At 43.1% G+C, this 24,365-nt stretch overlaps 3 protein-coding genes across 12 annotated transcripts in view; 2 read left to right on the forward strand and 1 right to left on the reverse strand.

Moving 5' to 3' along the window:
- Positions 1–5,831, forward strand: part of ZNF410 (zinc finger protein 410) — a 41,955-nt gene extending 36,124 nt beyond the window's left edge. For 2 of the 10 annotated variants that reach the window (XM_023726366.1, XM_023726364.1), the window contains exons 10-11: positions 273–410; positions 1,938–2,401. In XM_023726366.1, coding sequence (XP_023582134.1) covers positions 273–410; positions 1,938–2,188 — 389 coding nt within the window. In that variant the 3' untranslated portion in view covers positions 2,189–2,401. The other 8 variants (XR_002823119.1, XM_023726367.1, XM_004371027.2 and 5 more) reach the window with 8 other exon arrangements.
- A 134-nt stretch (positions 5,832–5,965) lies between these two features.
- FAM161B (FAM161 centrosomal protein B) lies at positions 5,966–21,858 on the reverse strand. The gene is made up of 9 exons (XM_004371029.2): positions 21,797–21,858; positions 18,016–18,335; positions 16,506–17,053; positions 14,524–14,870; positions 11,666–11,787; positions 9,660–9,824; positions 9,347–9,446; positions 7,478–7,620; positions 5,966–6,880 (listed from the first exon to the last, which is right to left on the reverse strand). The coding sequence occupies exons 1-9, from the start codon at positions 21,848–21,850 to the stop codon at positions 6,757–6,759; spliced, it is 1,923 nt and encodes a 640-aa protein (XP_004371086.1). The 5' UTR covers positions 21,851–21,858; the 3' UTR covers positions 5,966–6,756.
- A 312-nt stretch (positions 21,859–22,170) lies between these two features.
- The window catches only part of COQ6 (coenzyme Q6, monooxygenase), a 14,754-nt gene continuing 12,559 nt past the window's right edge, over positions 22,171–24,365 (forward strand). The window contains exon 1 of the mRNA XM_004371030.1: positions 22,171–22,419. Coding sequence (XP_004371087.1) covers positions 22,254–22,419 — 166 coding nt within the window. The 5' untranslated portion in view covers positions 22,171–22,253. The remainder of the gene's footprint in view (positions 22,420–24,365) is intronic.

A 24,365-nucleotide genomic window follows, 5' to 3' on the forward strand; every position in this document is an offset into this window, starting at 1 on the left:
TATTTCTGTCTAAGAATTCACCCAACCCATTTCATATGCTAATTCTTCTGATACTGATTACAAGCAAGGATATTTATCCCTAAGGCTCAACCCTTCTCCTCTAGGTTTATTCTTGTTTCCCAAAAGTAAGTGAAGCAGGAGGTGGCATCCAACATACAGGTTAACTTCTAGTTGTGTAGAAGAAGGCCAGCTTCCTTGTGAAGGGAACTGAGGACTAGGCACAGCCGTGAGAGAGGTTGACTGCTGTATGTCTCATCCTATTCTCTGTGCAGCTGAGCCACTAATGGGCAGTAGTTTGCTTGAAGAGGCTTCAGTACCCAGTAAAAACCTGGTGTCTGTGAATTCCCAGCCCAGCCTTGGTGGAGAGTCCTTGAATCTACCAAATACCAGTTCTATTCTGGGAGTTGATGGTAAGACTTTCAGCTCTCCTTTATTTGGGGAAGGTGGGCTGCAACTACGGACAAAGGAAGGGGGTTATCTCCAAAATGAAGATGATTTTAACTAATGTCATTTCTTGTGAGTAGCTGCGGTATGATTGAGTAGTATTTGTGTTCTTTGTTTCTGGGGTGGATAAGTAAAATTGTGAAAAGATTTTTTTCTTTGAAAAGATAATGTAACAAAAAATAAAGAAATTTTTAAAAAAAAAATTATTCATAATCCTAGCATCCTAGCCCAACTATTTTTATCTTTCCTATTGCAGTTATGGAAGAACTTAACTTTTAAAACATTTATACAGAACATAACCAGGTTTTACAGAGGAGATATAAAGCAATTTCTCCATACCTTCAAAAGCCATATCTTCTGGAGAACAGAAAGGGCACTCTAGGAAACAATTGCTCCTCTCTGGTATAGAAATTTCACTCAAGTTACACAGGCCAGGCCCTCTTCTCTGAAAAACTTAACAGGTGAGGTCAGCATGCATTTATTCAGTGCCTACTATGTGCCTGGCACCATGGGAAAGACAAAAGTAGAAGATAGGGACCTTAAAACCCAGTTGAGAAGACAAAACTTCATATGGGAAACAACATTGAGTAAATAGAAGGTTGTGTATAAGCAAACATTAAATTATATGGTATAGTTGGGAAGGAACAGTCTGAGCTATAGTCCCTAAATAAACTTTTGTTTGAGGGATAAGTGGTGTATCTATAAACTGTTCCCAGAAGATTTTCCTGGTGCTCCCACTAATGAACATTTAATAAGTCTGAGATCCTATGTTTTAGGTTCCCATATCCTTCTCAGTCAGTTTTAGGTATAAGTGGCCATATTTATGTAACTTCTCCATGGAGCCTGCAAGGCCCAGAATGTGCTACCACATAAGCCTGCTCTGTTTCATGAACAATACTAGTGGATAACTAAAGCATGAGCCACAGAAATTGCATGGAGCTAGACTGCCAGCCCTGAGGAAGAAAGTCTCAAGGGAGGAAGGGACACTTTGAACTTAGTATAGGAGTAGGAACTTTGAAGCCAGGTTTAACTTAAGTTGTTGACCTGCCTGTATTGTGCTATTTGTATCACTGGTTACCGCTTTACGGGTTGTCTCTGGCTGCCCGATCTGCCTGCCTAGGCAGCTTTTGCTGTTTCATACACAATTCTAATCCAGGCAACAGTGCTAAAATCATATTACTCTAACTTGGTATGTAAAAAATCGGTCAACTCTTTTATCAAGATTTCTTGCCTCTGGGTGTATGTTTTACTGTGTGTATTTTCACCAAAAATAACATATTAGGGGAAAAAAAAAAAAGATTTCTTGTCTCCCCCACCCCTTATGTAATATTTCCAATTCACTGATAATGATTATCAGACAGGAATTAATTTGGAAGAAATGTAGGAATATGGGATTCAGTTTTTCAGGGAACAGTTTTTAGAGTTCTTGATGAAGCAGGTAGGTATATCTGTGGATTCAGTTTTCGTTGAAACATTGTTCTGTTGTTTCGTAGAGGTGCTTGCTGAAGGATCCCCACGTCCCCTGTCTTCAGTGCCCGATGTGACACATCACTTGGTGACCATGCAGTCAGGGAGGCAGTCATATGAGGTTTCTGTCTTAACTGCAGTAAATCCACAAGAGGTAAACTATCTCTTGCCCTTAGTTTATGTGGAGACAAATGTGGAAAGTATTTACGAATCTAGTTTCGAGGATCGGAAAAGAAAAAATGTTCTCCAGTTTCCATTTCCTGGAAACTTTGACTAGAATGTCTCGTTTTAAGCTGAGTCCAATTTTGAAGGGAATCTGAGTGTTGGGTGTCCCCTGAATTGGGAGATGTGGTCAATCACAGATGTTCCTTTATATACACTCTTTAATGATGGGTATCTGCCCCCACTGTTCTCAGCCTCACTATGAGATGTGGATGCTGCTTATATTTTATAAAGAAAATAGCATCCAGGGATGGAGTGATCACTGGGCAAAAAAAAAAAAAAAAAATAGTGCTAAAATCATTAAAATAATATTTAGTCTGCTAGGGTCGTGTGTCTAGGGGATAGCAGGGTGAACCAGCTTGGCATATAGAAATGTATTGAGTTGCTTATTGAAAAGCAACCCTCATCTACATCAAAGAAGGGTTTTAAGTTGATTCCAAGTACCCCCAACTATGGTCCTGGCTTTTTGACCCAGAAAACAGAATGAAAACCAGTCAGGCTTCTGGAATCTTAGGATATTTTATTGGCCTTGTGACACTCAGTGGTGGCATGGGGTGGATGACTTCATCACTCATTTTATATGCATAGTAGGCTTTTGCCAAAACCTATGTAACTTGTATCCCTTCAGCATTACAGTATCTTTCAGTCTTCTATCTTTGTCCCATTCACTTTTATTATAAACTTCATACCATAATAAGCTGCTATAGCATTTAAATTATCCAGATCCTGTATTGAATATTCTCAGTTATTCTATAAAATCCCTGGGGTTATCCAGGATCAGAGGGCTCTGGGCATGCATGTTAATATTTCTGCCAGAACCTTTCCTTGTATTCAGCTTTGCAACCCATTGGCTAAGCCTTGCTTGTATTATATTGAAAATTTTTTGCTATTGGTATCACCTTCTTGTGGTTACTGCTTTGAATTAATCATGGAGGCATCCTCTTTTTCCTGTATTTCTCCCCTCTTCATTCATCTAGTTTAAATTTTTTATTATGGAGATTTTCAAGGAGTATAGCAAGAGAGAGAATAGTATAATGAACCCCATGTACCTATTACCCAACTGTGACAATTAACTTTCTACTATTCTTACTTACTCTTCTCTCCTACTTTTTTGTTGTGGCTCTTTTGCTTGTGCTTGTGTATTTTAAGGCAAATCTCAGACATATTGTTTCATCTGTAAATATTTCAATATATACCTCTAACAGCCTGCTTGTCCGTTTTTCCATTCTCACCTGTTCTGTAATACTTTTGGACTCAGGCAGACATGGCTCTAGCAGCATGCTTATCCATTTTCCCACTTTTCTCTGTTCTGTGATATTTCCTTGGACTCGGGCAGACATGGCTCTGGCAGCATGGTTGTCCGATTCCCACTTCTGCCCTTTTGCATATACGCCGAATAAAACTTTCTTTTGGCTTTAAAAAAAAAATATATATATATATACACACACACACACACCTCTAACAAATAAAGAATTTTTTTATAACTATAATAGCTTTCTGTACTCAACAAAATTAGTAATTTATTGATATCATCTAATACACAGTCTGTGTTTTTTGTTTTGTTTTTTTTTCTCAAAAATATCTTTTTATGGTTGATTTGTTTGGATTAGGATCAAACAAGGCCCATACATTGCATTGGGTTAATATTTTTCTTAATCTATAGTAGTCCTCCTCTCTTGTTTTCAGGATAGTTATCTGTTTAAGGAGCTGGGGTATTTGCCCTATAGAATTTCCCACGTTCTCATTTTAACTGGTTGATTCTTGTTTAACATATTTTTCAACCCACCAAATTTCCTAAAATAGCCTTCTTTTCCTGTTTCTTTCTCCTACTTGAGCCTTCAGCCTGTGCATTTACTGACTTATTTATTTTTGGTTCTACCATTTCTGATATCCCCCTGGAAATTATAGTTTTCTCCAACACTGACTGTAAGTGACTAGTTTTCTTCTTTCTTTCCCATCAAACAGAATCTGAGGTACCATCTTTTGACTTGGTGTCTTTGCTCTTGAGACTTTAAGCCAGTAGCCTTCTACCAAAAACTGTAGGTCCTCCCACGTCATCCTCATACTTTGAAGGGCCTTTGTAGAGACTGGAGTTGCTTTCAGAAGGCAATTCCCCCTATAGGAATACTTAAGGCTTCACTGCATTAATGTCATGCTGCTCTCTCAGGCCACTAGTCTGGTTAATTTCACCCATTATACAAAAATGTTGCTGGTTAATTCATTATTCAGGACTTGGAAATTATAGGAGAATGTGGAATATACAAACAACAGTTTGGCTTATAAACTCAGGATATTTTCTTGCCATAGTGAAAAAGCTAGCATCATGAAATGGACAAAATGCTGTCCTGAAATACTGAGCTCTATTAGTGTGTGCATTTATCTCTTGCTTTGGAACTAGATATCCTTGATTTACCCTTGCAGTGCAATCCCCACCTCTCTTAATTCTTTTACTTAGTGTGAATTCTTTTTCCTATAATTCAATTGTAACATCTTCTAGATTTTTTTTTTTTAAATCTTTTACAGTTACTAAACCAAGGAGATTTAACTGAAAGACGGACATGAGCGTGGGTGCCGACTCCTGGAAGAACAGCTCTGTCTGATCCTAGAGCTCAGACAGTGGGAATACGAAGCTTAAGGCTTACGATCCACTAGAACCAAAATGAATCTGTGAAGGACAAGACCCTGCTTTTGCCTCTGTTCCTCTTCCCTGGCATACAAGTGAATGTAGGAGGGCTTCTCTTCAAACTGCAATCTGATCCAGAGAAGGAACAAAGCAGTGAATATGGGCTGGGTAACTGTACCTACCTCTCATCCCACTGCAAAATTTTGGGATGGACTTCTCCCAAAAGTGAATCTCGTTATGTGTTGGCTGAAGTTTCTCTGACTGTTGAGGGGAGGTTTTCCTTTGAAGAGTTTTCATCCCAGACTCAGCTGTCTTTTCACATGGATGAACTAAGTCCTGCTACCAACCATAAAACTTCACCAGAAAGTTGAGCTTTCAAGATGCCTTGTTGCTTTGGAGAAGGGAGTAAATGTCAGTTCTGTTGTGACATTCTCCCTTTAGCAACCTGAGTATGAGACTCTGCCACTGGGCTGCAAAAAAATAAATTACTTGAATCTTCCCTTGGCCCAAGCTGAGGTTACTATCTTGTCCTGTACACCTTGACTTGGTCACTTTGCTTTCTTCTTTTATGGAATATAGAGTAAGTAGCATGTTAAGAGGGTTTTTTGTTTTAATTTAAAAATCACATGATTAAGAGCTTCAGTTGTTTTCCTTTTAAATAAAACAGCCCAGTGAGTTCTTTGGCTCCTTGTTTTGGACAAAATTTGTTTTCTTAAAAAAGAGATTAATAGCTCAGTCTTTCCTTTTTAGATAGGGCACTGATTTACCCTTAGGATTCCATTTAGGTAAAAATGAGCTCACAAGTCTTGGGAAATGTGATGTGAGTATCTCCGTCTCTGACTAGCAGACCCTGATGATAATAATTGGAGTATCACTCAGTCACCACTGGAAAAAGACTGTGTCTGAGTCTAGACAAATGGCAATAATAACACACAGACTTTTTAATTTTTCTAGAAAGACAGTTTTTAAAAAACACAAGAAAGGCTCTTCTATTAGAGTAGTCAGTCTTGCTATCATACTGTCTCTAAAGCTACTGAGAGTGAATATCTAATTATTACTGATGAGAAGAAAAGAATTCCAAAGATCACCTGCTAGTAGAAAATCATGGCTGTTAGAGACGTTTTAAATTTATTTAAAATGAACTCAATCCCCAGACACAAACACGTGCATCCGCACGCACACACACAAAGTAACACATTCTAAACAGGTAACAGGAATGAATTAACTGGTTTTAAATAAAGTAATTATAGTTCTTAATTCACTAATGACATGCATACTCATCCTGTGCTATGCAGATTGAATTCACAGCAGTTTACTTGTATTCGTAACATGCCAGTTTTGGCTTCCTGCAGCCTTACTTTCATGCTTGAGCAGTGGTTTTCAACCAGGGACAATTTTGCCCCCCAGGGGCTGGCAGGGTAGCAGTGTGTTACTGGTATTTAGTGGGTAGAGGCCAGGATGCTGCTAAACATCCTAAAATGCACAGGAGGACCCCACCCAGCAAAGAATTATTCAGTCCAAAATGTCAGTAGTGCTGAGGTTGAGAAATTCTGTACTAGAGTTGGAAACTTGTTGCCCCCATGGGCTAAATCCAATCTACAGATATGTTTTGTTTTGGCTACACAATATTTCTAAATAATTTAATTAGTTGCCAACGTGTAAATTTTTGACTTCTGTTGAAAACGTGGTTGATCTGGCAATACTGGGCCTGTATTTCAACAGGGTTAATACTCTCCAGTCTCTACTGTCTCCCACTTTCTTACACTCAGCCAACCTGACTCATTTATGTTTCCTGTCTAGCCCCTCTAAAGTGTGAGGCACAAAGCAAGAACCCTTAACTCTGGGCTATGATCCTTCCACCCTGAACTTCTTTTTGAGTTTCTCAAACCATTCTCCAAGAGTAGCCATCCATGACTTAGAAACCCAAGTTTTGCTGCCTTGACTCAACCCCAGGTTAGCTTGCTTAATATTGTTCAAAAGAAGTTATTTAAATATACTGATTAAGCAAGTGATTTGAAATTATCCGGTGATTCAGAAGACAGTTCCTCCAGTTCTTTCTTGAGGCTTGTAGGCTCAAAATCCTGCTGTGGATCCCTGATGCTGAGTTTTGTAATTTCATGGATGCTGCAGAATAAATTAAAGCATTTTGAAATAAAAAAATTAAAGGAACTAATTTTATGTAAGCTCTCAAATAACATTTTCATTATTTTATATGGGGTGTAAAGGTAAATTTCCAGGGGGGAGACTGGGATAGAAGTTAGGAGGGGCCATTAGGATTTAAGAAACAAACCAAATTTGAGAGTAATAGAGATACTGTGCTTTTTTCTGTTTGACTTACAAAATATCAAAATGGGTTATGGAAAAGGTGGTACTAATGAGTTACTTTTAAGAAGTACTAGAAAAAGTTTTAATCATTTTACAAGAAGTCAAAATATGCATGGCTTTTCTTCAGAAGTGAAGTGGAAATAAAAACTTCTGACACATGGCATTGGAACTGGAAAATGATCTGTTTCAATTAAAAGGATCTAAACCTAAGATATACAGTGGTTATATTTTATTCACAACAACTACTCTCCAAGCTCAAGTGTTTTCCTTGGAGATCTCTGGATTAGTATATAAATTAGGATAGTGATCTCAAAATATGGCTGTTCTAAAGGTTTCTCTCAGTGGCATTACCAGGTATGGCAACTTGGCTGTAGAATGATAGCAGCATCTCATTACCTGAGGGAGTCACTGACTTGTGACTTATCCTTCCATCGTACAGCCCAGGTCCTTTGACCCTGGTTCCTCACAAAGTCTTCATCCACTCCAGCCTGCTTCAGGGTGTCTCGATACCTTTGTTCTGCTTCTTTCCTGGCAAGGTCCTGTGGAATGTGAATTAGTCTTCTGTAGCTGTTTTATGAATTACCAGGTTATTCTAAATTATTTGCTTAATCAGTATCCCAACAATACTGCTTCCCTTCCTCTGCCCTCCCCAGCCCTCCAGTGCAACCATTAGTGCTGGGCACAGATTTGCATGAAAATTACTTAGCCTGTTTTCAAACCTTAATGTGAATATGAAGCATCTGTCTACTCATTTGGTAGGTCTCAGAGGGAACAGCAGTTAGTGCATTGCTCATACTCTCCCCAGAAATGCCAACCACTGGTCTAGAAACCACAGTTTGAGAAGGATTTCGATTTTGGGGAGACAAAGTGAGACCCAGATGAAAAAGACTTAAAAATACTTTAAGATTAAATTTTTTTAAGATGTAAAAGCAACCAAACCATCATCAAGACTAAAATATAACAAAGAGAATATAAGCTGCACTAGTAACACTCTGGAGCCCTGGTGGTACAGTGGTTAAGAGCTATGGCTGCTAACCAAAAAGGTCGGTGGTTTGAATCCACCAGCTGCTCCTTGGAAACCCTATGGGGCAGTTCTACTCTGTCCTATAGGGTCAGTATGAGTCGGAATCGACTCGATGGCAATGGGTTAGTAACACTGTAGGAGCCCTGGGGGCGCAGCGGTTAAGAGCTCGGCTGCTACACTATTAATGGAAGGATAGACAGTCTGCGTGTGGGCTAGAAAAAGAAGTACGGTATTTTTGTTTTTTAATTTAAGTGATTAAGAACAAAATCAGAGTACTTTGTATTCTTCCTGAAGTGGTGAAAGATCTGTTGAGATCTGAGGTGAGCTTTCTGGAAACAAATTAACATAAAGAGGAAAGATTAGTATGAGATTTCTAACAATACAAGTTGCTAAGTAAATCCAAGACAGTCCAGTGTGTGTGCGTGTGCACGCACATGCGCACGTACAACAGTAGAGTGGGCCCAGGAAATGCCTAGATAACGCACTGGCTATAAGGTGGGATATATGGCTAGCTAATGCCCAGCAAGTGGAACCAGGTCACTAGGGGACCCCAACTTTTGTCTGAAGCTTGGGAGAGGAGAGGGATCCATAGAGTCTGTTACAGCCCAAAGCTCCCTAGATGGTGGCCTTCCTAGGTTGTTCAGGTAGCTCCTTGGGAGGTCTCAACTGAGTTCAACTTAGCTAAAAGTTTAGAGACCATCGTAAAATTATTCTGCCTATCTGAAAATCACTTAATCTGGAAAGGGCTTTGTGGGATACCTTTAACCCTTAAAGACCTATAAAGGTGCCCCAGCTCTAGAGGCTGGGGAGGCTCAGGGGCACCAGCACTGCTGGAGGCGAGTTGCCTTGCCAGGACTATAAACTATGGCTTCAGAATCAGACTGAATCTTAGTCACATTAGTAAGTTAAAGATATTCTTAAGAACACAGCCAAACTCACTGCATCTTTGGGATCCAGCCCCCACTCTGATTCAAACTGAAAGCTAGATTATACGGAAAACTCTAGGAAGTGAAATAATCTCATATATGCCTTTGAGATCCAGGCTTAGATGAAATCAGTCTAAGCAGTGTTCCCCATTGCGCTACTTATTTGGCAGAAAGATGGAAGCAATAAAACGGGCCCAATTTAGAATCTCAGGGTCTGAAGAAAATGTTCAATACCCAGGTATTAAAATTGTTTCATAACTTCTAACAGCCCTTTCATCCAAGAAAGAAAGAAAATGAATGATGGTTTAGTTTTACCTTGGTAACTTGTTCAAAGAGATAGGGCCTTGTTTGTATTCTCTTCTTCATTTCCTCCAGTTCTTTCTTATACTCTTTTGCTCTCTTTCGGTCATTATTCCTGGAATTAATAAGATTTCTAGAAAGAATTATGTCATTTTCCAATCCAGAGTACCCTTCATTCCACTTAAGCAGAATAACTCCCAGGTATATTGTAAATTCCTAACTGTTCCTGCTAAGGAGCCTTCCCTAATGACTCTGTTTTGCTGTTTTCAAGGCCAATAATCTGTTGGATCCCAGATAGGCACCCCTTTGACACATGGAGGTCACTGACCGGTTCTCTTTCAGCTTTGCTTTGAACACCTCCTCCAGGCTTTTATGGGGATCCAAGGCTTTTGCACGCAAGGTTATGGATTTAGACATTGCTTGGCACTTCTTTTTGTGCATTTCCAACCACTGAGTACTCTCATCTGCTTTGTCCCTTTTTTCAAGTGAACTTCTAAAGGGAAAGAGGCAAAAAAGTAATACAGATGATCAGTCTTAGTAACCTTTGTGGAAAGTTGGTGGTTTCTATGAATAGGGTTGGTAATTTACCATAGCTGGCATTTTCAGAAAGAATGAGATTCTGGGATTCAGTGTACTGGCAGATGAAGCCTTCCCAGCACCCAGGACAGTGATTTCCTACCCCAGAAGAAGTTCACTTACTGAACTGGAAAACATATGAGTTAAAATATCCTTACTTAAATAGCCAAATGCACAGTAGGTCTTTGCCAGACTTCTTGCCTATCAGGAAACAAAGTAATACTAATAGTTAGCATTTGCTGAGCTACCTAACCTGAACCAAGCACATACAGGCACCAAATAAATGCTTTATGTACTTTATCTTGTGTAATCCCCATGCCTGCCGTATGAGGTAAGGACTCTGAGCCCCCTTTTTATAGATGAGGAGATTGAGGCTCAGAGAGGGTAAGTCACTTGCTCAAAGCTACATAGCATTGCCAGTTGGAAAGCCAGAGGTAGAACCAGGATCTCTGCCTCCCAAGCCTCTATCCTTGACCACTGTTTCATAAATGGTGGGCTGGATGGTGCCAGGGTTTATAGTCCTTTGGGAATACAAAATCAGCTTTCCAAAGAGAACTGGAAATGAGGCCTTCCTCAGTGCAGACAAATTGGGGTCAACTTGCAGCACTTAGCAAGTTTATATAAACATCACTCCACAAGGTACTATGGAGAGTTCCACTAAAGGAAAAAACAATCAAGACTTGCATTTAGATGTTTACATTCAAATGGACAGGTTAGGAAGGAGGACATGAAAGTTTCATCTGCTAATATATCACATTCCCTATTACTGGAAGGCAGATGTGGACATCTTCTAAAAGTGACCCAGCCTCCTGTTCATGGGGCCAAGCTTACTGGGACCTCCTGACTTAGTTGTTGTAACTATGAAATTTGAGGAAGAAGGAAGTATCCCTTGGATTCTAAACTGATTTCTAAAATCCCTGTTGTAGGTCTTAAGGAGCCAAGCAGTAGGTTCAGTGTACTCCTCTGTCAGCCCCACAGGAAAGACTAAGATGTCAGGCTTGTCCCGGAGCTAAACGGCTCCATGACCTCTCTGCTCACTTCAGCTCAGAGGCCTAGTGGAGGGACTTCTGTTGCTGGGGGATTGGCTGGATGAGAACAGTACCATGAAAGAGTCACGTGAGTTAAAGAGTTAAAAATAAGAAAGCTTCTGCTTCCCAACTGATCTCTGGTAGCTGCCCAAGATGAATCTCAGAGAATCTCAAACTCGGCAATAGATGTCATTATCCTCTTTGTGGCAGGTTCAGTCATGTGCCATCACACTTCTCTGAGTTCATAGGCCTCATGGCTACCTCTCTCTTTTACCTATGTGCCTTTACTCATGTTCTGTCTAGAACTCTCTCTCCTGTCTTTGGCTAACTCCTCCTTATTCTTCAGGTTTCACCTTAGTCATTTATCATTGCAAGAAACTTGAGACTTCCCTGCCCCAGTCCTCTTTACTCCCCCATCATTGCACTACTTATAAAATACTGTAACTGCTTGCTTGCTTTTCTGTATTTCAGACTAGATATTAACTAGAAGTTCCATAAGCTATCTCCAGCCTTAACACTGTGCCTGGCCCCATGAATATCTGCTGAATGATGGCAAGGTGTTGTCCAGCACCAGGTGTGGAGGCCATGTGTATTCCTGTCCAAACAGAGAATTTCTCCAACCCCTTGAGGTCTCCTGATGACAGAAGAGGAGGCTCAGCAGCAAGGTGCTTTCCAGCATTTAGGCCAAGATCAGAACATTTTGAGTCTGCTGTGTGGCCTGACCACTCACCTGACTGCAGACTCCCTCTTCCTGGTGGCGTCTGTGATGTGCACAGGGAGGGTGTTGGCAGAGAGGGAAGCAAGGCCACTCAGAGAACGACTCCTTGGCAGGGGAGTGGCAGATGGGGAGTCCTGGAAGACATGAAAGCTGGTATTGGTGGGATGGCATATGTGATTAGTTTCTGTCTTAGCTAGGATTCAATTTCAGAGAAGGGCTAGTCAGACGGAGCATCTTCATTTTTTCCCTAGGAATAAGCTAGGATAATGAGATCTCAAGTTTAGTAACCATGCTAAGACTTGGATATTAATCCAAAAGTTTTTAGTCAAATAAGAAGAGTTCTTTGGAGTTGGTATAGGGACGTAACCATTGCCGTCCAGTCAGTGCTGACTCATAGCAACCCTACAGAACAGAGTAGAACAGCTCCATAGGGTTCCCAAGGGGCAGCTGGTGGATTTGAACTGCCGACCTTTTTGTTTGCAGCCATATATCTTAACCACTGCGCCACCAGGGTTCAAAAAAAGTACATGATAAATTCCTTCTGGATTTAGGACATTAGCTTTCCTAAGGAGACTCACTGCGACCCTGTAGGACAGAGTCGAACTGTCCGATAGAGTTTCCAAGGAGTGCCTGGTGGATTTGAACTGCCGACCTTTTGGTTAGCAGCCACCAGGGTTTGCAAAGGCATTCGACTGTGTGGATCATAACAAATTATGTATAATATTGAGAAGAATGGGAATTCCAAGGGGAAGTCAGCACAACTGGGCTAAACCAAAGCTAAGAAGTTTCCTGAATACAATCAAACACTTTGAGGGATACAGTAGCAGGGGTAGGTGTCTGAGGACCATGCTTTCAGGGGACATCGAGGTCAACTGGCATAACAAAGCTTATTAAGAAAATGTTCTGCATCCTAGTTTGGTAAGTGGTGTCTGGGGTCTTAAAAGCTTGCAAGCGGCCATCTAAGATGCATCAATTGGTCCCAACCACCTGGAGTAAAGGAGAATGAAGAACACCAAAGACACAAGGAAAGTAGAAGCCCAAGAGACAGAAAGGGCCACATAAACCACAGACTTCATCAGCCTGAGACCAGAAGAACTAGATGGTGCCCGGCTACCACCAATGACCGCCCTGACAGGGAACACAACAGAGAGTCCTGGATGGAGCAGGAGAAAGGTGGGGTGCAGAACTCAAATTCTAGTAAAAAGACCAAACTTAATGGTCTGAGACTGGAGGAACCCCAGAAAGCATGGCCCCTGGATTCTCTATCAGTCCAGAACTAAAACAATTCCTGAGGCCAACTCTTCAGACATGGATTGGACTGGACTGTGGGACATAAAGTGATACTCGCGAGGAGTGTGCCTCTTAGCTCAAGTAGATACAAGAGACTAAACGGGCAGCTTCTGTCCGGAGGTGAGATGGGAAGGCAGAGAGGATTAGGAGCTGGTTGAATGGACATGGGGAATCAGGTGGAAAGGAGGAGTGTGCTATCACAGTATGGGGACAGCAATTAGAGTCACATAACAATTTATGCATAAATTTTTGTATGGGAAAAAATAAAAAATAATAATTAAAAAAAAAAAGAATGGGAATTCCGGAACACTTAATCGTGCTCATGAGGAACCTGTACATAGATCAAGAGGCAGCTGTTCGGACAGAATAAGGGGATACTGTGTGGTTTAAAGTCAGGAAAAGTGTGCGTCAGGGCTGCATCCTTTCACCATACCTATTCAATCTGTATGCTGAGTAAATTATCCGAGAAGCTGGACTACACGAAGAAGAACGGGGCATCAGGATCGGAGGAAGACTCATTAACAACTTGCGTTATGCAGATGACACAATCTTGCTTGCTGAAAGTGAGGAGGACTTGAAGCACTTACTAATGAAGATCAAAGACCATAGCCTACAGTACGGATTACACCTCAACATAAAGAAAACAAAAATCCTCACAACTGGACCAATAAGCACATCATGATAAACGGAGAAAAGATTGAAAAAGTTGTCAAGGATTTCATTTTACTTGGATCCACAATCAATACCCATGGAAGCGGCAGTCAAGAAATCAAAAGACACACTGCATTGGGCAAATCTGCTGCAAAAGACCTCCTTAAAGTGTTAAAAAAAATGATATCACTTTGAAGACTAAGGTGCACCTGACTCAAGCCATGGTATTTTCAATTGCATCCTATGCATGCAAAAGCTGGACAATGAATAAGGAAGACCGAAAAATTGACTCCTTTGAATTGTGGTGTTGGCAAAGAATATTGAATATACCATGGACTGCCAAAAGAACGAACAAATCTGCCTTGGAAGAAGTATAACCAGAATGCTCCTTAGAAGGATGGCGAGACTATGTCTCACATACTTTGGACATGTCAGGAGGGATCAGTCCCTGGAGAAGGACATCATGCTTGGTAAAGTACAAGGTCGGTGAAAAAGAGGAAGACCCTCAAAGAGATGGATTGACACAGTGGCTGCAACAATGGGCTCAAGCATAACAACGATTGTGAGCGTGGCGCAGGGCCAGGCAGTGTTTCATTCTGTGGTGCATAGGGTCGCTGTGAATCGGAACTGACTTGACAGCACCTAACAACAGCAATAACATAGGGATATAAGCAATTGATCTCAACTCCCTGCCTTCCAGACCTTGTTAGACTTATTTCTGCAAAATCCCTCTATAGAAACAGAAGGAAAGAAAGTGTTCTTGTGGTCTTAAGTTTATAGGAATTGTGGGCCTGCTCACAACTGAGCTGTATTTTAAAAAAAATTGAGACTGAAAAATGTCATGAGAAATGCCTTCCATTGAGACCTGGGCCCATCCCTGTATTTCAGGCCTCAGGCCCTGACCCTCCCACGGCCACCTGGGCTCTCACCTTCCTCCCTCCAGTGGCGTCAGCATCACCCCGCCGCTGAGTGTGACGCAGGTTGGCAGTTCTCAGCAAGAAGGGCTCGTTGCGAGTCACCTCTCGGGTTTCCCTTCTCTTGGCAGCTCTTCTCTGGAAGGCCTTATAAAGGCCTTCGTAGTCAGGAACAGTAGGATTCACCCGAGGCTGGAATTCAAAGTCAGTCTGCAGAAACCCCAGCTTTTCCTCCCGGGTTCGGGTGGCTGTTCGAGACTGTGGGTCCGGCCAGCTACTAGAGGAGGCAATAGGAGAGGAGGCCATCCGGAGCATGTCCAGGGCTCTCATTTGGATGCGGATTTTCCTGAAGAGTTCAGCTTCTGTGGAGAAAAAGTTGGTTGGTGATGGGTGAGGAGGGACCAAACCTCAAACCAAAAGGTTTGGAGAACTTTCCCCCTTTTAAACACTGGCAATAGTGTGCTGTAGCCAATTGTTAACTTCTTAGAAATTTTGCGAACCAGTTGATATCACGTGGGGAGCTTGAAATTGGCTACAGTGGGAGTATTTATACCACAGAAAATGGCAAACACTGCAAATTGGTCTCTTTTTTTTTTTTCTGTCTGGACAGCTGGTTAATAAAGGTTGGCCAGCCCACCACTACCTGTGTGCCATCCATGTTGTGGAAGCAACTAACCGTTTACGCTCACTGCGCACACCCTACACTTCCGTCTTCAAAGACTAAAAGCAGGAGGAAGTAGGCCAGACACCGCTCCTCCCCCAGGTTTCCACATCTTTCTGCATCTTAGAGGAAGGCCCTTCCAGCCACCCAACTGCCCAAGCCTATTTCCCGAATCATCCTTGACTCCTCCGTTTCTCATTGAATCAGTGAAAAGAAGATGGAATTCCCTGATGGCGCGGTGGCTAAGAGCTCAGCTGCTAACCAAAAGGTTGGCAGTTCAAATCCACCAGCCACTCCTTGGAAACCCTGTGGGGCAGTTCTACTCTGTCCTATAGTGTTGCTATGAGTCAGAACTGACTCAAGAGCAATGGGTGTAGTTCGGTTTTTTATAGTGGCTATAATCCCGTTTGAGAATGGGTTTTGTTATGTTAATGAGGCACTATTAGTGTAGGGTGTGTCTTAAATCAATCTCTTTTGAGATATAAAAGGGCAGATTAAGCAAGCAAGCAGAGATGGGGGGAAGATGGATGCCATGCCACATGAAGATCCCCAAGGAAGGAGAGAGAAAGAAAGCCTTCCCCTAGAGCTGGCACCCTGAATTCAGACTAAACTGTGAGAAAATAAATTTTTGTTTGTTAAAGCACCTACTTGTGGTATTTCTGTTACAACAGCACTAGGAAACTAAGACAGACCCCATGCTTCCCCCTTTAATTATTGCAAATGACTCATCACATTTGCAATTATTTGTCTATTATCTGTCTTCATCACATGTCTACAAACTCCATGTCTGTTTATTCACCACAGAACAGTGCCTGGTGCATGGCACATTACTGAATGAGTGAATAAAGCCCCAGTCCCTTATTCAGAGCTACACTGCTTGAAATGAGTAAATAATCATCCCTCCAGTAATTTCTGTGACTGACATTACCTCACCAGAATGAGGGAGAGTTTGGAGAGCTCTTCCCTGGGGAGCTGGCTGATGGTGGCACTGGCCTACGCTGGTCTTTGGCTGTCTCATTGGTTCTCTGCTCTTGCACTTGTGCAGAGGGCTTCATATCCACTGGGATGGGTGACTGAGAGAGTGGCCAACAGGATGAACCTTGGGGGCACTCCCTGTAGGATCTCTTACTCTCCGTTCCTTATGGGCTTTCCCCACTATATAGATAGACCTAAACCTACCCCATGGCCTACGCTGTGCTGTCCAGTGCAGCCTTTAGTGGGTCCACCTGAACAACTCATCTCCAAGCCAGTCTGACCCCTGAGCCCCGAGGAATCCCCACAGCACCTCTCAGTATAGGAGAGGCAGGAGGCAGTGAGGTGGCAAAGATGTCTGTACCCTGCAGTTTGTCCCCTAGGGCTGGCTCCAGAATAGACTTGGGGATCTTCTTGGTGGCTTTCTGCTTGGGGACCTTGGCCTGAACTGTGGCAGCCAAGTCCCGCTGTTGAGCAGCTTGCTTTCGTTGCTCCTCCTTCTCTAGGAAGCTGAAGGGCTTCAGGGAAGAGAGGAGCAGTTCCCTCCTCTTCTGTATTCCTGCCTGCCTGCGGGCCTCACTGCGCTCCATGATCTCCTGGTACAGGGGCAGGTAGACGTGTGCGGGCACAGGTTGTGCTCGGAACTGGCGGTGGCACTCGGCCTCCTCCTGGCCCTGCCTCTGGGCCTGCTGCCTCTTATGCTCAAAGGAGGAGGGTGAGGCCAGCCACTGGGCCTTTTTTCGGGCCTCGCGCAGAGTCATGTGGAATGGCTGGGGGACAGTGATGGATGAGGCCCAGGAACTGATGCTTCTGTGCTGGGAAGGGGGCCCGGAGATAGACGGTGGGCCGGGCCGAGCCCTGGGACTGTCCGAGGGAAGGGTGCTCAGGGAGCAGCGCCTTGTGGAGTCACACCTGGGAGGAGAAAACAGATCGGTGTATGGAGGAGAGAGCAGCCAGGATCCTCCTCCCCACTCCTCCCCTCCCAGTAGATCTCAGCTGGCTTCTCAGCCTAACATCACAGCCCCACAGACCTCTACCCTGCACCCTTCCCAACCAGGCCTCCCTCCTTCCCTCAGGCGATCAAACAGCTCTAGTGGGAAGTCTCTTCATAGAATTGGTCTAGAAATTGCCACTTTGCACTCTCATATCTTCATATGAGACATAGTATAGTGCAATGGTGCAAAGCAGGGTTCTAGAGTTAGACAGACCAAGGTTCAAACCTTGCTTCAAGCAATTACCAGCTATGTGACCTTGAGAAAGTCTAAATTTCCTCAACTGTAGAATGGCAAAAATCATATCCACTTACAGGGTTACTGGAGCCCTGGTAGCCCAGTGGTTATGAGTTTGAGTTTGGCTGCTAACCAAAAGGTCAGCAGTTCAAATCCACCAGCCGCTCCTTTGAAACCCTATGGGGCAGTTCTACCTTGTCTTCTGGTGTTGCTATGAGTCAGAATCTACTCGACGGCAACAAGTTGGTTTTTTTTTTTTTTAACAGGGTTATTGGGAGGAGGAAATAAATATTAAATGATACAGGTATACACGCATAAAGCAGTGCTTGGCCAAGATAAATGTACAATAAATGGTAGCTAGTACCGTTGTTTTTATTCTTGGGGAGGTAGTGTGTTTACGAAAGGCATGTCTTTAATCAATTCCAATGCTTCAGGTGACTAAGGGTCACCCAAAGTGATTAAGGATTGCTGGGTAGGAACTGGAACACTTGGTTGGACCTGGAAACAGATCCTGAGTTGGAGCCTGGCTAAGTGGCAACCTGAAGAAGTGACCTTGGCTTTGCAGAGGAACGAGATAAGGCCCAGAGACATGACATGACTTGCAAAGTTGTAGAGTGGGGTAGCTGTTGTACCACAGTGCCTTACCTCATAGACTGGGAACCCTGGACCTGTGGCTTTCCCCTGCCCTTGTCTTGAAAGAAACTCTCCAGGTCCTCGTTATCTTCAGAGAGGTTCCCATCACTGTCTGGGTCAGACTGATAAAGGGATTCCAACAGGCACCACCTGCCTTTCTGCGTTAGTACCTCTAGGCTCTTGTAAAAGCTCCCAGTTGAGTCAGAAGTAGAATCCATCTCCTCCTCTGGACTGAGGAACTCATCAAGTTTGCCAGCCCTGGGCAAGACCAGCATCTCCCCAGACAGCTCCTCTTCTACTTCTGTGTCTGAGGAGGATTTGGGAGGAGATATCTAAAATGAAACAGAAATAGATTGTGGATCAAACTATAATTTCAAATTCATTCAAAATATAACTGTTAATATGAATGAAACTGGAGTACATTATGCTGAGTGAAATAAGTCAATCACAAAAGGACAAATATTATATGAGACGTCTATTGTAAAAACCCATGAAAAAGTTCACACACAAAATGTAACTATCTTTGTTGGTTACCAGGGATGGGAGGGGTTGGGGGGAAATATTAAATAGGCAATAGATAAGTGGTATCTTGGGTAAAGGGTGAGACAGTACACAATACAGGGGAAACTAGCACTAGCACAACTTGTACAAGGAAAGGTCATGGAAGCCCCATAGACACATCCAAACTCCCTGTGGGACTGAATTGCTGGGCGGAGGGCTGTGGGGACCATGGTCTCAGGGAACATCTAGCTCAACTGGCATGACACAGCTTATAAAGATAATGCTCTACATTCTACCTTAGTGAGTAGTGTCTGGGGTCTTAAAAGCCTGTGAGCAGCCATCTAAGATACTCCACTGGTCTCATCCCTTCGGGAGCAAGGGAGAATGAAGAGAACAGGATACAAGAAAAAGATTAGTCCGAAGGACTAATGGACCACAGCTATCAAGGCCTCCACCGGACTGAGTCCAGTACAGCTAGATGGTACCCGGCTACCACCACTCACTGCTCTGACCAGGATCACAACAGAGGGACAGAGCTGGAGAAGGATGTAGAGCATAATTGTAACTCACACACACAAAAAAGATCAGATTTACTGGTCTACAGGAGACTGGAGAAACCCCAAGAGTATGGCCCCCAGACACCCTTTTAGCTCAGTGGTGAAGTTACCTCCGAGGTTCACTGTTCAGCCTGGGAGTGGACAGCCCCGTAAAACCAAATGAGACTAACGAGGTACAGGAGTCCAGTGACAAGGGCCAGAAGGCAGAAGGAGACAAGGAAGCTGGTGATAGGGAACCCAAGGTTGAGTAAGGATATTGTTGATGTGCTGTGAGATTGTTAACCGTTGTCATAGGGCAACATGTGTAGTAACTGTTAAATGAGAAACTATTTTGTTCTGTAAGCCTTCATCTTAAGTGAGAATAACAGCACAATTGGAAGAGCGTAGTCAATGTCACTGAACTGTGCATGTAGAAACTTTTGAAATGCTTTATCTTTGGCTATGTGTATTTTCACCAAAAAAAAAAGGTTGAGAAGTTTGAGGGTTGATATGTTGTGGGGTTGTTAACCAATGTCATAAAACAACATGTGTACTACTGTTTCATGAGAAACTATTTGTTCTGTAAGCCTTCACCTAAGTACAATAAAAAAAAAATATATAACTGTTAATCTCACTTTGAATAAGCCTGTGGATATTAGAAGCTGGGGCAGAAAAAAGAGAAGTAAGATGTGTTCTTTGCTCTAATGAAATTTCACAACCTGGTACTTGGGGGTGTTCTTGGTTGAACGGCAGGAGAGAAAGTCAAGAGCTAAAGCTGGATCCCTAATCCATGCAGTACAGAAAGCATTTACAGAGTATCTACTCTGCACCAGGCATTCTGCCCCCTGCACACCAGGAATCCTACCCATGACCTTGCCACACTCTGGGCCTGTGCTGCTTAGGTTTTACCTGCTTGTTGCCCATCCTCCTTCTCCTGCTTCCTTTCTGCACCTCTACTTTTCTCATATTCTAGCTAATTTGCACTCTGTCACTAGGAATGGATGACAGCATGGTCTAGCTGAAAGAGCAATGTCCTAGCTTTTACTCATTCATTCATTTAGAACATATTTATTGGGTGCCTAACAGGTACTAGGCATTTGGCTGAGAACAAGACAAACAAGGTCCTTCCTCTCATGAAGCTAACTTTCTAGTAAGGGGAGACAGACAATAAACAAACAAACTGATGATGAGTTCAGTGAAAACTATAAAACACTGTGATGTTATAGAGAGTGATAGAGTGGCTATGGAAAGTTCTTCCGTTGATAAAGCCCCTCAGATAAAGATCACCAGGAATGTACCTATAATCAAAGTTAGGCTTATTAATTTGTTGCAGCATATGATGGGAAGCCAGGGGGAATGGAAGGAGGGCTTTCACTGAGAGGGTGGGGGAGGGGCTTTCTATAGGATTGGCTTGTGCGAAATCATTCTGAGGGTTAGAGGAAGCAGGGATCAACTTTGAATTGCTTTACTGGTTGATTCATTGCTGTCATGAAGTTGAGACAGTTTAGTAAGCGGGTGATTGAGCAATTTTTATTCAAAAGGTGGGGAAAACAAATCGGTTAAGGAATTGGTAAGTAAGCACAATCATTCAGAAGAAGGGGTATTAGTAATTTTACAGCTAAGGTGTGGCCCTGGAAGAAAAACTGTTTTCTGTTGCTCTTGCTGCTGGCGTTATCTGTGTGTGCTACAGTCTGAATTTTACTTTCTCAGTCATGGACTGATTTTTATCTTCCCACTGTGGAGGAATTTTGGATTGACACCTGACTGATGAGAAGGAGCCAGCCTTGTGAAAATCTAGGGTAAGAAGGTTCTGGGCCCAAGAAACAGCAAGTGCAAAGGCCTTGAGGCATGGTCCTGAGACAGGAACAAACTTGGCTATTGGAGAGGTAGAAAGACAGCCAGTATGGTTGGAGCACCAGAGGGTTGGAGCTCAGAGAGGCAGGCAAGGGGCCAGGATGGGGCTGCAGAGGCCCAGTGGTTGCAGCTGGTACAGCAGTTGGGGGCAGACCACTGCAGTCCTCTAGGTGATACCCGATGACAGTTTCTAGGTTCTCTAATACTGGATAATACTGAAAGAACTGTAATACTGGAAAGAACACCATTACCGAGTCAAAGGTATGGATGTGCTCTAACCTTGCTTTGCTACTAAACAGCATGTAACTTTGGGCAAGTGCTTTTTTTTTTTTAATAACAATTTTATTGAGATATCATTCACATACCATACAAGTCATATAATTCACCATTGAAAGTGTACAATTCAATGGTTTTTAGTATATTTACAGAGTTGTGCAACCATCACCACAATCAATTTTTGAATATTTTCATCATCCTGAAAGAAACCCATACTCTTTAGCAGTCACTCCCAATTCCCCCTAAGCCCCACTCCCCTAACCCTAGGCAACTGCTAATCTACTTTCTGTATCAATGGATTTTGGAAAAATTTCTTAATCTCTCTGTGCCTCAGTTTTCTCATCTACAAAATGGGTACAACAACTATACTATTGGCCATAGAGTAAAGAGGAATAAGCGAAAACCAAGCGCCCTTGCTACGGTCCTATGAACAGCCTGATTTAAGTCTCAAACTGTCCCAGAGTCAGACCCCGCTTTCTGGCCACTAAACGCTACCTATTTTAATCTCGCAACCCTCCGTGCCACGCCCCTGCCTGTCTCCCAGGCAACGTCCAACAGTGTCCTCTCTCAGGGATTTCCTTCTGGAGCGCAGTGCTTCTTCCTCCCCCTTCTCTTTTCCTCCTCACCTGACCGCTCCACTCCGAGCCGCCGGGGGCTCCCGCAGGCCTCCCCACTGTCATCTTCTCAGTCAGGCAGAAGCAGAAGCGGCGGTGACTGTGGCGGCGTCTAGGGCAGTGACAGCGGCAGTGGCGACGCTAGCAACGTGGAGTCAGGTTCCGCCCCCTTTCTAGTTTTGGCTTTTGATTGGTGAATGCTATAAACCAGTTTCCTTGTCAAGGGGTTTGTAGTCCATCCCCTACTGTGGACTGTCAGACGCCAGTGTGAAAGACCAGTCTCGAAATAATCCCACCCAAGGAGGCAAAGATCATTTTCTGATTGGTCTAGTCCCTTCGCAAGTTTTAGTTCCGGTTCAGAGTCCTTGGCTGAAGTGGCACGTGATTGGAGAGTTCTGCTCCGGAAGCGCTACTGGAGGCGGGCCTAGTGGGGACGTGCGCCGAATACCTCGCAAGTCAGCCCAGCACCATGGCGGCCCGGGTCGCTGTGAGCCGGTGGGGAGCTTGGCCTGTAGCTGGACGCAGAGGCCCGCTGGTCCCCTGCCGGAGGTGGTCCGGCGCCCCGGCAGACACCGTGTACGATGTGGTGGTGTCGGGCGGAGGCCTGGTGGGCGCTGCCATGGCCTGTGCCTTGGGTAAGCGCCTCTCCAGGCCGGTAGTGGCGGGGACCTGGGCGGCGGAGGGGCAATGAGAACCATGGGAATGCCGGCAAGGTTTGTCCGAAGATTTAAAGTGCTGGATCTTGTGGTCCAGCCCCTGCCTTGAGGCACCCCGGGGAGCGCGTTCGGCCCCTCAGGGTCAGAAGCGGTCAAAGGTGGGAGGAGCCTTAGGAGTCATTCCAACGCGTGGGAAAACTGGCCTGGCCAAGAGTGCTGTTTTGGGGCACAGTTCTAAGGCATCAGGCATTGTCCCATTGCTCTACGCTTAAAAAAAAAAAAAAAACTTTATTGAGGTTAATTTGCATACCATGAAGTTTACCCGTTTAAAATAGACAGTGTAATGGTTTTTAGTATAGTCACAGTTATGCAACCATAATCACAATAAATTTTAGATCATTTTCATAATTCTCCCCGAAAAAAATCTAATCCATTAGCAGTCACTCCGCATTTCTCACACTCCCCTTAGCCTCTGATAACCACTAATCTACTTTCTGTCTCTATGCATTTGCCTATTCTAGATATTTCATATAATTAGGATCCTACAATATATGACCTTTTGTGACTGGCTTCTTTCACTAAGCATAATGTTTTCAAGGGTTCATCCATGTCAAAACATGTATCAATACTTCATTCTTTTTTTTGGCTGAATAGTATCTCACTGTATGGGTATGCCACAATTTGTTTATCCATTCATCAGTTGATGGCCATTTAGGTTGTGTCAACTGTTGGCTGTTATGAATAATGCTGCTATGGCTATTCATGTTCAAGTTTGTTGTGTGGACATAAGTTTTCATTTCTCTCAGGTATATACCTGGGAGTGGAATATGGTAACTGTATGTTTAACGTTTTGAAGAACTACCAAACTGTTTTCTGAAGTGACTGCACCATTTTACATTCCCATATGAGGACTCCAATTTCTCCACATCCTCACCAATACTTATTATTGTCCGTCTTTTTTATTATAGCCATCCTAGTGGGTGTGAAGTCCTATCTCCTTGTGGTTTTGATTTGCATTTCCCTAATGACTAGTGATGTTGAGAGAGCATCTTTTCATGTGCTTATTGGCCATTTGCATATCTTCTTTGGGGAAATGTCTACTCAGATCCTTTGCCCAATTTTAAATTGGGTTATTTGTCTTTTTATGATTGATTTGTAAGAGTTCTTTATGTAGTCTGGATACAAGTCCCTTATCAGACAAATGATTTGCAAATATTTTCTCCCATTTTGTGGGCTATCTTTTCACTTTCTTGATGGTATTCTTTGAAGCACAAAGATTTTTAACATTGATAAAGTCTGGTCTACCAGTCTTACCACTTGTGCTTTTGGTGTCGCATCTAAGAAAGCATTGCCTAACCCAAGGTCATGAAGATTTACTCCTGTCTTTTAAGAGTTTTATCTCTTATATTTAAGTCTACAGTCTACTTTGAGTTAAATTTTCTGTTGTTGTGAAGTAAGGACCACGTTTTTACCTGTACAATTTAAGCTACTCCACTGCCTTGTGAAGTAGATATTATTTTTCTGTATTTTACTAGGGGGAAACTTGCTTAGCAATGTTAAGTAAGGGCCAGAGTCTCACAGTCAGGCAGTAGCAGAGTCAGAATTTGAACTCAGGCCATCTTTTGCTTTTAACTACTGTACAGTGACTTCCATAGATTGAAATTTCTGCTCTAACAAATTAAAGGTCAAGAGCTAAAGGAGCCCTGAACCCAGGTGGTGCAGTGGTTAAAGCGCTTGGCAACTAACCAGAAGGTTGGTGGTTCGAACTTGCCAGCCACTCCATGGGAGAAAGATGTGACAGTTGGCTTCCATAAAGATTTACAGCCTTGGAAATCGTATGGGACAGTTCTGCTCTGTCCTGTAGGGTCACTATGGGTCGGAATCAACTTAATGGCAGTGGATTTAGTTTTTTGGGGTTAAGGGAG

The sequence above is a fragment of the Trichechus manatus genome, unplaced genomic scaffold (assembly GCF_000243295.1).
Source record: "Trichechus manatus latirostris isolate Lorelei unplaced genomic scaffold, TriManLat1.0 scaffold00010, whole genome shotgun sequence".
NCBI classification, from domain to species: Eukaryota; Metazoa; Chordata; class Mammalia; order Sirenia; family Trichechidae; genus Trichechus; species Trichechus manatus.

Excerpts from the sequence above, each read along its gene's own strand:
- FAM161B (XM_004371029.2), bottom strand. The coding sequence starts at position 21,850 with ATGACAGTGGGGAGGCCTGCGGGAGCCCCCGGCGGCTCGGAGTGGAGC. Across the intron at positions 14,871-16,505 it reads CCTAGGGGACAAACTGCAGG|AAGCTGAACTCTTCAGGAAA; the intron begins GTACAGACATCT and ends TTTTCTCCACAG. Across the intron at positions 9,447-9,659 it reads GCAAAGCTGAAAGAGAACCG|GAATAATGACCGAAAGAGAG; the intron begins GTCAGTGACCTC and ends TATTAATTCCAG.